Below are 13,532 nucleotides of genomic sequence, written 5' to 3'. Positions count from 1 at the left end.
AGTTTAACATCAAAGGTTATAATTTGTATCGAAAGGACAGGCAGGAAGGCATAGGTGGTGGTGTGGTTCTGTTGGTAAGAGAATTACATCTTTAGAAAGAGGTGACATCAAGTCAGAGAATGGCGAACCTTTGTGGGTGGAGATAAGAAACTGCAAGGGTAAGAGAAACAATATGAGAATCATATAAAGGCCTCCAAACAGTAGCTAAGATGTGAGCAAATCACAAACGAGAAAATCTGCAGATGCTGGAAATCCAAGCAAGACACACAAAATGCTGGAGGAACTCAGCAGGCCAGGCAGCATCTGTGGGAAAAAAAGTACAGTCAACGTTTCGGGCCAAAACCCTTTGGCAGGACTGGAGAAAAAAAGCCGAGGAGTAGAATTGAAAGTTGGGGGGAGGGGAGAGAGAAATGCCAGGCGACAGGAGAAACTTGGAGGGGGAGGGATGAAGCAAAGAGCCAGGAGCTTGATTGGTGAAAGAGAAAGAAGGTCATGGAAGAAAGAAGAAAGGGGGGTGGGTGAGGAGGAGCACCAGAGGGAGGCAATGAATGTGCCTCCCCCGGCCCCCTCACCATTTCCCATCCCCTTGTCCCTCTCATGTTATCTCCTTGCCCACCCATTGACCTCCCCCCAAGGCAAGGACATATAAGGTAGAAAAAGTGAGTGGGAAGTTGGATGATTAGGAAGCTTTTAAAATCCAACAAAAGACAACTAAAAAATCTCTAGGAAGGGAAAAGATGAAATATGAGAGCAAACTAGCAGATAATATAAAGCAGGATACGAAATGTTTTTTCATTTATATAAAGAATAAAAGGGAGGTGAGAGTTGGTATTGGGCCAATTGAAAATGATGCTGGTGAGGTAGTAATGGGGGACAAAGAAATGGCAGATGAACTTAATAAGTACTTTGCTTCAGTCTCTACTGTAGAAGACACTAGCTGTATGCCCAAAGTCTGTGAGTGTCAGGAAGCAGGAGTGAGTGCCATTGCTATTACAAGGGGAAAAGTGCTAGGCAAACTGAAAGGTCTTGGCATGGATAAGTCACCTGGACCAGATAGACTACATCTCAGAGTCCATAAAGAGGTTGCTGAAGAGATAATGGATGCATTGGTCTTGATCTTTTAAGAATCACTTGATTCTGGCATGGCCCGGAGGACTGGAAAATTGCAAATATCACTCCACTCTTTAAGAAGGGAGGAAGACAAAAGAAGGGAAATCGTGGGCCAGTTAGCCTAACCTCAGAGGTTGGGAAAGTGTTGGAGTCCATTATTAAGGATGAGCTGTTGTGGTACTTGGAGATTTATGATAAAATAAGTCAAAGTCAGCATGGATTCTATTGAGGGAAATCTTACCTGACAAATCTGTTAAACAGGGTGAAGAAAAGAGAGGCAGAGTCTGTGGATGTCATTTACTTAGATTTTTAGAAGGCATTTGTTAAGGTGCCTCACATGAGGCTGCTTAACAAGATATGGTGTTACAGGAAGTATACTGGCAGGAATGGCTGACATACAGGAGGCAGCGAGTGGCAATAAAGGGGGCCTTTTCTGGTTGGCTGCCAGTGACTAGTGGTGTTCCACAGGGGTCAGTATTGGACCACTAATTTTCACATTGTTTGTCAATGATTTAGATAATGGAATTGATAGCTTTGTCGCAAAGTTTGCCGATGATACAAAGATAGGTGGAGGGCTAGATAGTGCTGAGTAAGCAATGTGATTGCAGGGCTTAAGACAAATAGGAAGAATGGGCAAAAAATGTGGCAGATGGAATGCAGTGTTGGGAAATGTATGATAATGCATTTTGGTAAAAGGAACAATAGTGCAGACTACTTTCTCAGTGGGGAGAAGGTTCAAACTTCAAAGGTGCAAAGGGACTTGGGAGTCCTAATGCAAGACTCCCAGAAGGTTAATTTACAGTTTGAGTCTGTGGTAAAGAAGGCAAATGCAATGTTGGAATTTCAAGGGAAATAGAATATAAGAACAAGGAGATAATGCTGAGGCTTTATAAGACACTTGGAGTATTGCCAACAGTTTTGGGCCCCATATCTCAGAAAGGATGTATTGGCATTGGTTGTATTCTACATGGAGGTTGCTGATCAGTGGTGTGCTTCAGGGATCTGTTCTGGGACCCCTACTCTTTGTAACTTTTATAAATGACCTGGATGAGGAAGTGGAGGGAAATTTGCTGATGACACAAAGGTTGGGGGTGTTGTGGATAGTGTGGAGGGCTGTCAGAGGTTACAGTGAGACATCGATAGGATGCAAAACTAGGCTGAGAGGTGGCAGATGGAGTTCAACCCAGATAAGCGTGAGGTGGTTCATTTTGGTAGGTCAAATATGATGGCAGAATATAGTATTAATGGTAAGACTCTTGGCAGTGTGGAGGATCGGAGGGATCTTGGGGTCTGAGTCCGTAAGACAGTCAAAGCTGCTGCACAGGTTGACTCTGTGGTTAAGAAGGCATACAGTGCATTGGCCTTCATCAATTGTGGGATTGAGTTTAAGAGCTGAGAGGTAATGTTACAGCTATATAGGACCCTGGTCGGACCCCACTTGGAGTACTGTGCTCAGTTCTGATCGCCTCACCTTAGGAAGGATGTGGAAACCATAAAAAGGGTGCAGAAGAGATTTACAACGATGTTGCCTGGATTGGGGAGAATGCCTTATGAGAATAGGTTGAGTGAACTCAGCCCTTTTTCCTTGGAGTGACGGAGGATGAGATGTGACCTGAGAGAGGTGTATAAGATGATGAGAGGCATTGATCGTGTGGATAGTCAGAAGTTTTTTCTCAGGGCAGAAATGGCTAGCACGCAAGCCACAGTTTTAATATGCTTGGAAGTAGGTACAGAGGAGATGTCAGGGGTAAGGTTTTTATGCAGAGAGTGGTGAGTACGTGGGATGGACTGCCAGTGATAGTGGTGGAGGCGGATACGATAGGGTATTTTAAGAGACTCCTGTTCAGTTACATGGAGCTGGGAAAAATAGAGGGCTATGGGTAACCCTAGGTAATTTCTAAGGTAAGGACATGTTCAGCACAGCTTTGTGGGCCAAAGGACCTGTATTGTGTTGTAGGTTTTCTATATTTCTATGTATATTTTTAACCAAAGAATGGTGAATCTGTGGAATGCTTTGCCATAGCCTGCGGTGGAAGCCAAATCATCAAGTACATTCAAAGTGGAAGTTGATAGATTCTTGATTGGTTGGGATATCAAAGGATTTGATGAAGGGGCAGGTATAGGGTTGAATGGGATCTGGGATCAGCCTTGATGAAATGGGGGAGTGGACTTGATGGGCTGAATGGCCTAATTTTGCTCCTATGCCTTATGGTCTAAATAAAGCTAATCTCTTATCTTAATATGTTTTATGAATAATTTTTTTTTGGAAAATGAAACTACTTTGATACAAAAGGAAGGTTACTTCTGAGGAATCTAGCTATTCAATCTGCCCGATGTGTAGAATGGGAAATTGCATTCTCTGTCTATCCCCATGGCTTGGGAGAACAGTAGCAGATTTCCCAAACTCTTCATACAGTGGGAGACTTGCCGAGCAAATCATCAAGTTAGCAGTGCTGGACATACAAACCTTTAATGTGGTGGCAGGAGTGGGGGGTTATGATAAACAAATGCATCCTGATGCACGGTGCTGCTCTTACAGGGAATGTGAACCTGTTTTCCTCACAAGTTGCTCCGTATGGAGTTTACAGTGAATATGAGCCTTCATTGAGAGTTCTATTATTTTTCATTTCTTATAGTATAGAAGGAGGCTGGATGACCCAGCAGACCATGCTACCTCCCGTTGGAATCTCATCAATCCAATTCTTCCACTAGTGACCCTGTAACCTATTGCTGTATACTCCCATTATACAGCAATCCGTAGATTTTAACACCCACCTACACTCGGGGAAATTTGCGATGTGGGAGGGAACGAGAGCGACTGGGTGGGGGAACCCACACAGTCATAGAGAGAGACCCAGAGCAGATTGAACCTGGCACACAGAAGCTCTGAGGTAGCATCCCCACTGACTGCACCACTCTGTACTCTGGTGTTTCTGGTGAACTCGAACACATTTGCTCCATTGGTTGCACTGCGCTGTTGGTGGTTGTGAGTGTCGAGGGCTCGTTTTTCTGACTACCTGCAGTGCTTGGTTTATTTCGATCTTCCACTGCCCAGCCATTTTAATGTTCTCTTCACTTTATACAAATCTGCCACAGTACGCGATCTGTAGCTCAACCTACTTTCTCTTTCTACTAACTCAGAACAGCTACAGATTACTCACTTATAACAAAAATAGTCCGTGCTTTATTTGCAAAAATGAGAAAGATAACTTGTTTGTTCTAGATGACATAACATCAAGTTTGAAAGAAGTTTCTGTGTAGACTGTTCAGTATGCTTGGTTAAACACCACCAGCTTAAAGCCCCCGTTGAGAGGCAAATTAACTGATTTTAAATTCTGTTCTGTTCAACAAGGGCCCACAGTTCAGGAAGTATTCCAGTGTTCTCGGTGCTCCTATTTTACTGATTGGTATTCACTTTGCAGCGTGCGCATGCATTCAAGTTTGTTCTGCTTTCTTGGGAGTTTAAAATTGCTCCTGAACTTCTTACACACAAAAAGAGAGTACACCCATTTATAATGAAAGAGGAAAATATTGTATTTCATCACAAAGAGTACACAGTGAAAATCTTGTCTTCACTTGAAAAAAACAGTTTGAAATTACTTCTAAAATGTCTTCAGTGAAAGGCAGACTGGCAGTGAATAGAACTGATGGTATGTTTGGGCAATTCTCTGTCATAAACCAGTGGTTTGTGATGAGACAGGACTGACGTGCAGTATTTAAACAATGCTGCCAGCATGGCGCAATCTCAGGCTTGAGTCCAGGACTTGTCTGAGTTATAACTTTAGTGCAAACTTGCTGCTGCTGGCTGTTCTTTCACCAGGGCATCTGCAACAGGATGTTCCAGCATAACATAGGCTTTCAACCTTTCTGCTGGGCTGTTACTTCAGTTCTGAGGTATCTGCAGTTGTTACAGTGAAGGCTCGCGTTAGGAGGATCATTCAGTACACATGAGCAGCTTGAATTAGACGTGCCTGGTGAGGGATACCCCCTAAATCAATTCAGGCAGATCATGGAATTATTTCTTTCTCTAAATGCTAACAAGGTGCCTTAGCAATTACTTTAAGATTGAACCAAGCACTGTATGCTTCATATCTGGAGTCTTCTCCAGCGAAATGTTCATTAACTCCGACTCGATTTCCGCGATGTTGAGCTCACTGGAATAGTGTTTGTGATTAAGGTTGGGTTGTGTCAGTAGACGTTTGTCTTCAGAGTCTGGCTCCTCCCGCAGACTGGGATGCAGCATGGAGCTCATCGCCAAGAGCTGGAGCTCAGTGGGGGCATTGGCCACCGTGTGACGTCGTAGGCTCCCACATTTCTCTAAGTAAGTCTCTCCCTCCTGCTCAATTAAAGGAGTCAGCATAGTCTCATTAGATGCAGTTACTTCAGACACATCAGTTAAAGAATCAACCGCCTTTGATTTTGGACCTGCAAATCTTCGATCTGGAAGAAAAAATGATGGCTATTAGTCATTATAGGCATGGTGATATCATTCATTTGTTATGTGTCCTGTCGTATGACATGGATGATCATGGTCTTTCCATGACCATCATTTGTTCTTGGCAAATTTTTCTACAGAAGTGGTTTGTCATGTCACCTACTAGGCAGTGTCTTTACCCCAGCCATTATCAGTACTCTGAGATTGTGTGCCTGGCGTCAGTGGTCACATGACAAGGACTTGTGATATGCACCGGCTGCTCATGTGACCATCTGCTACCTTCTCCCTTGGCTTCACGTGACCCTGATCGGGGGCTAAGCAGGTGCTACACCTTGCCCAAGGGTGATCTGGCAGGTTAGTGGACAGAAGGAGTGCCTACACCCCCTTTGGTAGAGATGTAGCTCCACCCCACCACCCACAAGTGATACAGAGTTTATATAACAGTTTGGTCCCATTACCCAGACAATATCTGTGCACAGCTGGTAGTTCCAGTGACCTAGGTTCAAATCTGACTTTGGGTGCTGTCTGCATGGAGTTTGCACGTCCTTCCTGTATGCTCCAGTTTCCTTCTGTTTCCCTGTATGTGTGGGGTGATAGATTAATTGGCCGCTATCAATTGTCCCAAGGGCCGTAGGATCTGGAGCCTACTGTTTGGTGGGAATGTGGGGAGATGAACAGCATGGGAGTCACCTAGGATTAATGCTTGAAGATTATCATGCACTCAGTGGGTTAAAAGTCCACTTTCCCTGTTGTACTGTTCTATGATTATATTTAAAACCCTGTAAGAGAATTTGAATTTATTTTTAAAAACATGTAGATTTAAAAAAAACTGGTATCAGTGAAAGTAGTCATGAAGCTGTCAAGGTATCAGGTGACCTGCCTATGGGGGCCAGGGGTAGCTATGTCTGAAAAGAGCAGAGGTCATCGACTTCCATCAGTGCCCTTTCGAACAGAGCTTACCTTGAAAAGTCACCTCACTTAACGTGGTGTAGATATTTGTCCAGTGGCCTTTAAGGGGGAAGGCTGATGGTGGGACCAAACAAAGGGAAGAGAAATCAAATGTGAGGGGAAATAAAGATAAAGAGCTGGAAGGACTCAATGGTTGAGCAGCAGCTGAGGGGGCAGATGGATGGTTGATGTTTCGGGCCATGACACAGGGTCTTCTGTCGAAATGTTAAATGCCCCTTTACTCCTGCTGCACAACTGAGTTCTTCCAACAGTTTTTTTAAGATGCAGATTCCAGCATCTACAGTCTCTGTGTCTCTAAGGAATGACCACATTGTTTTGTGTGCAGTAAAGACTGTAATTCCTCCTCTAATAACTTCCTGGGTTTGAGGTTTGGTTACATTTGCTTTAGCTCTAGAATTCATCTGAAATGTGAAGGATGGCTCAAGATCAAGTGTAATTTCTGCTCAACAAAAACAAGGCTTCATGATCTTGTACTCCAAGCCATGTTGTACCAGAAACCAGTCATACCAACATGAATCACCACTACAGCTTCCATTAATAGTGCTCTAGTTGTGTTTTTTATTCTGAGAATAATGTCACACACAGGCACCTTTTTGGCTACTTTTGAGCTTACTGTCTACTAGGGCCAGGCATGGACCCGATGGACGTAATGTCATTATGTTTATAAGATTAATTTCAGTATAAGCAGCAAATGATTATGTACGTATATTTAAAAAGTCATTTTCAGTAATTCAATATTGGGTTATCTACAGTTCATAGATGTTAATTGAAATGCAGAGCTAAAGGTGGCGCCAGAGGGTGACTTCTCCCAGCTCATTAGTGAAACAGTTAAATTCTTCCTATTCTAATGTCTCTATTTTCAGGGTGGTTGGGGTCCTATGGGGGTCTTTGATCTACAGTGACACTCAAAAACTGCGGATTTGCGTGACAGCGAGTTCCCGTTCTTGGAGCTCATTTATGAGCCACGTTTCGGTGTGTCCAGGTTCGGCCTGAAGTGGGGTGACCTCTGGACACAAACACTTGCCAGGGTTGCGTACTGAAGCATTGCTGGAACATGGAAGACAGCAAGAGTGGCTGTCAGAGAAATCTGCACTCGGTAATCGATTTGCCGATTCTCAAGTTGAAGCACTTGAAATTAAAAGCAACGCTTCAGACTGCCTGCAAATTTGAAATAGCGACTGTCGTCTCCCCTGTCACTGAAGAAGGAGTGATATCTATTTCTCCCTTGTTAATGAGACAGGGAGTGCCTGTGGGATGTTGAAATGTTGGAGCGAACTGTTAGTTTTTGATGTACTGTAGACTATGGTCTCTCTTTGGGGCTTTGTTGTTGGCATGGGGGGTGATGGGAGTGCTGATGCTTTATGCTAGGATAAGTTGATGCTGTTTATGTGTAGGGGGCAGCAGTTTTTGGGGTCCTTGTGTATATTTTTCCGTCATTCATTCTTTGGGGTTTTTTTCTGTTTCATGGATATCTGTGAAGAGTAAGAATTTTAGGTTGTATATTGTATACGTTCTTTGATATTAATGGAACTATTGAACTAAACATGTTTTCAACAGAATTTTAAAAGTCACCCTCAAATATACGTAGGATTGTGGGGCAGCACAGTAGTGTAGTGGTTAGCACTACACTTTACAGTACAGGCGACTCAGGTTCAATTCCCGCTGCGGTTTGTACGTTCCCCCCGAGACCGCTTGGGTTTGCTCCGGTTTCTTCCCACAGTCTGGTTGGTGGGTTCATCAGACATTATAAATTGTTCTGTGAGCAGATTGAATCCGGGGTTGCTGGGTGGCGGGGCTCAAAGGGCTTATTCCACTCTGCATCTCAATCAATAAATAAATTACATATCTATACTGTATATCCAGGAACCACACATTGCTCTGTGACGACACCGGTGCCAAGCTGTATGGGTCCCAATGCCCTTCCCTTGGACAACATTGGTGGTGTGGAGAGGGGAGACTTGCTGCATGGGCAACTGCCGGTCTTCCATACAACCTTGCCCAGGCCTGCGCCATGGTCTCACAACACTAATGGATGTCTATATATCAAGGAATAGTATGAACATGACTGGCCAGTATTGTGTGCCTTTGCTTGAGTGTTAAAATTGCAGTTTCTCACCCTTGTGTCCTAAACAGGAAACTGCCCTTCAGCCCACACACTGTAATACCCGTTTACATTAATCCTAAACTAATCTCATTTGACACTTCCTACTCTATCATAAACTGCCCCCAGATTCTTTGATTCACTACACACTTGGGGCAGTTAACAGTTGGTAATTAAAACGTCGACTGTACCTTTTCTTAGAGATGCTGCCTGGCCTGCTGTGTTCACCAGCAACTTTGATGTGTGTTAGTTGGTAATTAACATCATGTCTCTGGGATGTGGGATGAAACTAGAACATCTGTAAAAACTTATGTGGTCACAGGGGGAGTGTGCAGACTTCACACGGACAAGAACAGAGGTCAGGAGTAAACCCACGTCCCTACAGCACTGGCTTTATTAGCTGCATTGCTGTGTGAGGTCCCATTGTTTATGAATGGTCAGCAGCCATTGCGTGTCAGACAAAATAAACCACATCACACAGCAGGTGAAGAGTGTGCTTTCCATTCAGTGCTGCAAGCTAACATCACAGAAAAATGAGAACAAAGACATGGCTTGAGATCAAACAACATGCACAAAATACTGAAGGAACTTGGCAGGTCAGACAGCATCTATGGAGAGGAATAGCGTTTTGGGCCAAGACCCTTCATCAGGACGGAGATAAAATTCTGTGAAACTCTTAAGGCAGGAACGCAATGGCCGATTTGATGGGAGGGGATTCTAGGATAGGCCAACAGAGATGTGAGTTGGGGCTGAGGCACTTCGGACTGTATGGAGTGTGGTGCTGGAGATCCAGAATTCAGTGGGGGAGAACAAATTAACTGGGGTGGTATTAAGATAGACAGCAAAGTTGGTGGTTCTGTTCAGATGGAACGTCATCAGCCAGAAATGTTAACCCTGTTTTTCCCTCCACGGATGCTGCCTGCTGAGGATAGCTGGTGAAGAATACATTTAACAAATAGGTCAGAGAGGCTGGCTGACATTTCAGTTCAGATGGAAAGAGAAAGGGTTAAAATTATGCAACATCTCTTAAAGCTATTTAAACCCCGCCATGACCAATAAATTACTTCTGATAAGTGACGGAGCTGTCAGATTAGAACTCCCACAGTCAGTGATGAGGTAGTCAAGCCCAACTTTAATCAGCACACTTGCAACGTACTTTCCACCAGCGGAAGAGCCTTGAATGGGGAGACATAGTTTCACAACCTGCAGATGGTAATTTACAACTGGCATTTAGCCATTTCTTCTTGTAGAGATTAGTGAGTCTCTACCCCCTGTGAATTGTGAATTCTGGGTCATTGAAGGTATTGAAAGAGGAGGTAAATAAATTTTTGGAAGATCAGGGAATTGAGAGTTTTGTGGGACTGGTACAAGAGAAGTTGAGGACTGGGACAGCTCTCTCATTCAATAGGATTACTGAATGACAGAGCAGGCTTGAGGCCTACTCCTGCTCCTATTTTCTTGTGTTGACCCATCAATATTTTGATTGGGGAAGTTCTGCTGTGCAGCTCTGTTGTTCTCAGTACTAACTACCAGCTGCCACTTGTACATGATGTCCAGCAGACATCCCACCAGATATTGGCTGTGACAGGAACTGTCAAAAGATCATTGTCAAGGTGAGGCTACAGCCTGAAGAGAAATCAGCTCCTGGATCTTGGACTAGCTGGAGATAACCCTCTTTGGGACAGGGAGACTTCCCATTGATACACAGATATTCAGTGTAACGTCCTTTATAACATCTGTCATCTGTGACCAGTCCAAAACACAGGCATCCCACCTCTCCCGAAAGTTCCGGGAGTCTCCCGCATATTGATAGCGGCTCTCTGATGCCTGGAAATTATATTCAATATCCCGGAAATTGATTTTTTTTGAAAGTGAGAGCGAGTATCCTGATTGGCGTCTTTTCGTGCTAGGTAGACCTAACAGTTTTCTCTGTGGGCGGGCTTTACACTCGACCTCAAAAAATAACGACAGTGTTGCTCACTGTGCTGTTTGCAACAGTGACTTTTCTATTGCCCATGGTGGGTTAAAATGTAAAAGACATCTTGAGGTGAGTTTAACAGGTGTCAGTCGTTCATTAGCATAGCTAACATTATTTAAACTAGCTGGCTGGCTGCTCAGGAGCTACTCTATTGATGTCCTACGTGATGAGGCCAAAATCCCTGTAGACTTGCTTAAAGTTGTAATAGAATAAACATGATAATATGATATAATATAAGTACATATTTTAATGTCACATTTTCTGCATATACCCAACTTGGTTTACAGATTAAACAAAATCACTAAACGAAGTATTACATACACCTTTGGAGGTCGACCGGGGGCGGGGGGGGGGGTGGTGCTACCTCCCTGATATGAGTTTCTCCAGGGTGGGATGTCTGAACCATCTGAACATGGGCTTTGAAATAGCAGTCATATTTACACAATACATTCCCTGGGCTTGCCCCTACAACCTAGTGACCCGGGGGCAGGTGTGCCAAGCTGACACGCGAGTGTGGAATGTTCGAGAGGTGAAAGAATGCACCCTTGGCATCTGGATTGCCAGTGTTAAAGGTCAGGATCAAACCAAAAACTGTTCAGGTTCCGATTTGCTTGAACAATCATCTGGGGAAGTCTATGAAGTAAAAGCCTGTCAGACTAGTGTGAAGTAAAAGAATTAGGCTTCATGTTTATGGTGGCGATCTGTAGGATTTTTCTTAATTCATGTTGCAGTAAAGTGAGTAACATTTAGAGAAGTTAATCCTCGACCTACACATAGACAGCAAGGAAAGAACGTAAACTTTACATTGTGACTGCCACAGAAACAGGATCTCAGAACCCCTCTAGGCAGTCAAATACTTTTGAAATGTAGTCACTGTGTTAAGCCCCACAAGCAAGCAATGAGATGATGACTATAGCATCTCAGATGTGATGCTTTAGTGACATAATTAGAGAGAATAAATAAGGCAGACACACTAATGATGTCTCTAACCTCTTGGAGGTTCTCTCCAGCCAAATGGCATGAGTATCAATTTCTCCTTCTGGTAAACAAATTCCCCCCCCCTTCTATTCCCCATTCTAACCTTTTACTACTTCTCCCCTGCCCATTACTTCCCCCTGGGTCCCCTCCTCCTTCCCTTTTCCTATGGTCCATCTTCCTCTCCCATCAGGCTCCTTCCTCTCCCGCCCTTTACCTTTCTCATCCACCTGGCTTCACTCATCACCTTCCAAATAGCCTCTTTCTTCCTCCCCCACTTCTTTATTTTGGCATCTTCCCTCTTCCTTCTTAGTTCTAAAGAAGGGTCTCGGCCTGAAATGTCAACCGTCTATTCATTTCCAAAGATGCTGCCTGACCTGCTGCATTCCTCCAGCATTTCATGTGTGACACTAAGGATGCCTCCCCTGTTCTTTATATTTACCTATGAGCGTCAACAGTGCCTCCATTAAACATCATGGCCAAGAAATGGCATATTCAACAGTGCAGCACTCCCTCAGCACTGCACCAGATAAGATGTTCTTTATCTGGAGTGAAAGCTCTAGCTCCTGCCTCAGAGCTGAACATGATACCTCCTGGGGCAAGGCTGACATTGCTAACTGTCTTTGGAGAAAAACGATGGGGAGAACGGAGAAGGCGGCTAACAAAGAATAAAGACTTTGGGCACACCAGAAGCCATAGCATGAAATGGGAGTGGAAACTGTTGGAGCAAGTGTCAATGCCTGCAAATATGAACAAGCAGTTTGGTTGACACTGGAGAGGGAGAAGATGGTGGAAGTGAGTTGTGGCTTTGACCACACCAAGTCTATAACCTGGAGTGATTGCACAGGGCAATGGAGATAAAATGGCAGGGGGGAAGGCAAGGGTTGAAGAGGGTGATTGCCTGACTAGGACAGCCAGTCATGGACATGGGGATAACATTGGGAACAAAATAAAAGTGCCTCCCAAGAGGACCACAACCTTGTTGTAGTGTTTGGAGGCTTCTGTGCCTCAATGATCCGGAGTGCTATGTTGGCTGGAGTCAGGGCCTTGTGCTTGATAAGGACACCCATGCCAAACAGGTCAAGTGATAGAGGCAAGACTAAGAGTGGTCCACTAGTCCTCCAGGTTTGAGGGTTCAGCTCAGGGTTAACAACCCTGACTGGTCAAAAAAATATGTTACGGACACAGCACTGAAGAATCCTTCCATATCTGTGTGTGACTGAGGCCCCTGAATCACACCTGGGACACAATAGAGAAGATGGCCAAGGACAGACAGAGATGGAGGACCTTCATTGCTGCCCTAAATGCCAGCAGCATAATGGGCAGTAAGTAAGTTAAAACAAGTGCTCAATTGGAAAGTGATGAGAAGGTGATTATTGGATGAAATGTTACACCATTGTGAAGCTAGGGGAGGTGAGAGGACAGGGAATGGTGTTAGGTAAGGCTGAAGGGAATACTGGTTCATGAAATGAGAGGAATACATCTTTTTTCACCACTTGAGTTTACCCTGTTCCTGACATTAAATCTCCCGGCCCTGGAGGACTGTGCTTGCTTTGAAGAAGTCTTGCATATTTTGAAGCACACTTGTATTTCAGACTTTATTTCTTGGGAATGCCACACTGAGTATGCACCAATCCTCATTGTTACACTAACCTTGTACTAATCCCATTTGATCCTGCCCACGTTCCCATCAACCCTCTCTATATTCTACTCACCCACACACCAGGAACGATTGAGAATGGCCAATTGACCTAGCAATCTGCATCCCATGTCTTTGGGATGAGGGGGCACCCAGGAGCAGCATGCAAACTCCACACAGACAGCAACAGATGTCAGCATTGAGCCCAGCTGACTGGAACTGCGAGGCAGCAGCTCTACTGGCTGCAGAACTGTGCCTTACAGTTCTTGTTCACTGTTGAAACTGCCTCCACCATTATTTCCAGCAATACCTCTCAGGTGTACGT

At 44.3% G+C, this 13,532-nt stretch overlaps 1 protein-coding gene across 2 annotated transcripts in view; it reads right to left on the bottom strand.

Annotated features, from left to right (window-relative positions):
- Positions 1 to 513: 513 nt before the first annotated feature.
- LOC134353802 (proline-rich protein 5-like) overlaps positions 514 to 13,532 on the bottom strand; it is a 137,963-nt gene continuing 124,944 nt past the window's right edge. For both annotated transcript variants that reach the window (XM_063062207.1, XM_063062208.1), the window contains one exon: positions 514 to 5,550. In XM_063062207.1, coding sequence (XP_062918277.1) covers positions 5,165 to 5,550 — 386 coding nt within the window. In that variant the 3' untranslated portion in view covers positions 514 to 5,164. The remainder of the gene's footprint in view (positions 5,551 to 13,532) is intronic.

Source organism: Mobula hypostoma, chromosome 11 (genome assembly GCF_963921235.1).
Source record: "Mobula hypostoma chromosome 11, sMobHyp1.1, whole genome shotgun sequence".
Classification (NCBI taxonomy): Eukaryota; Metazoa; Chordata; class Chondrichthyes; order Myliobatiformes; family Myliobatidae; genus Mobula; species Mobula hypostoma.
This window is presented reverse-complemented; position numbering and strand designations above follow the sequence as displayed.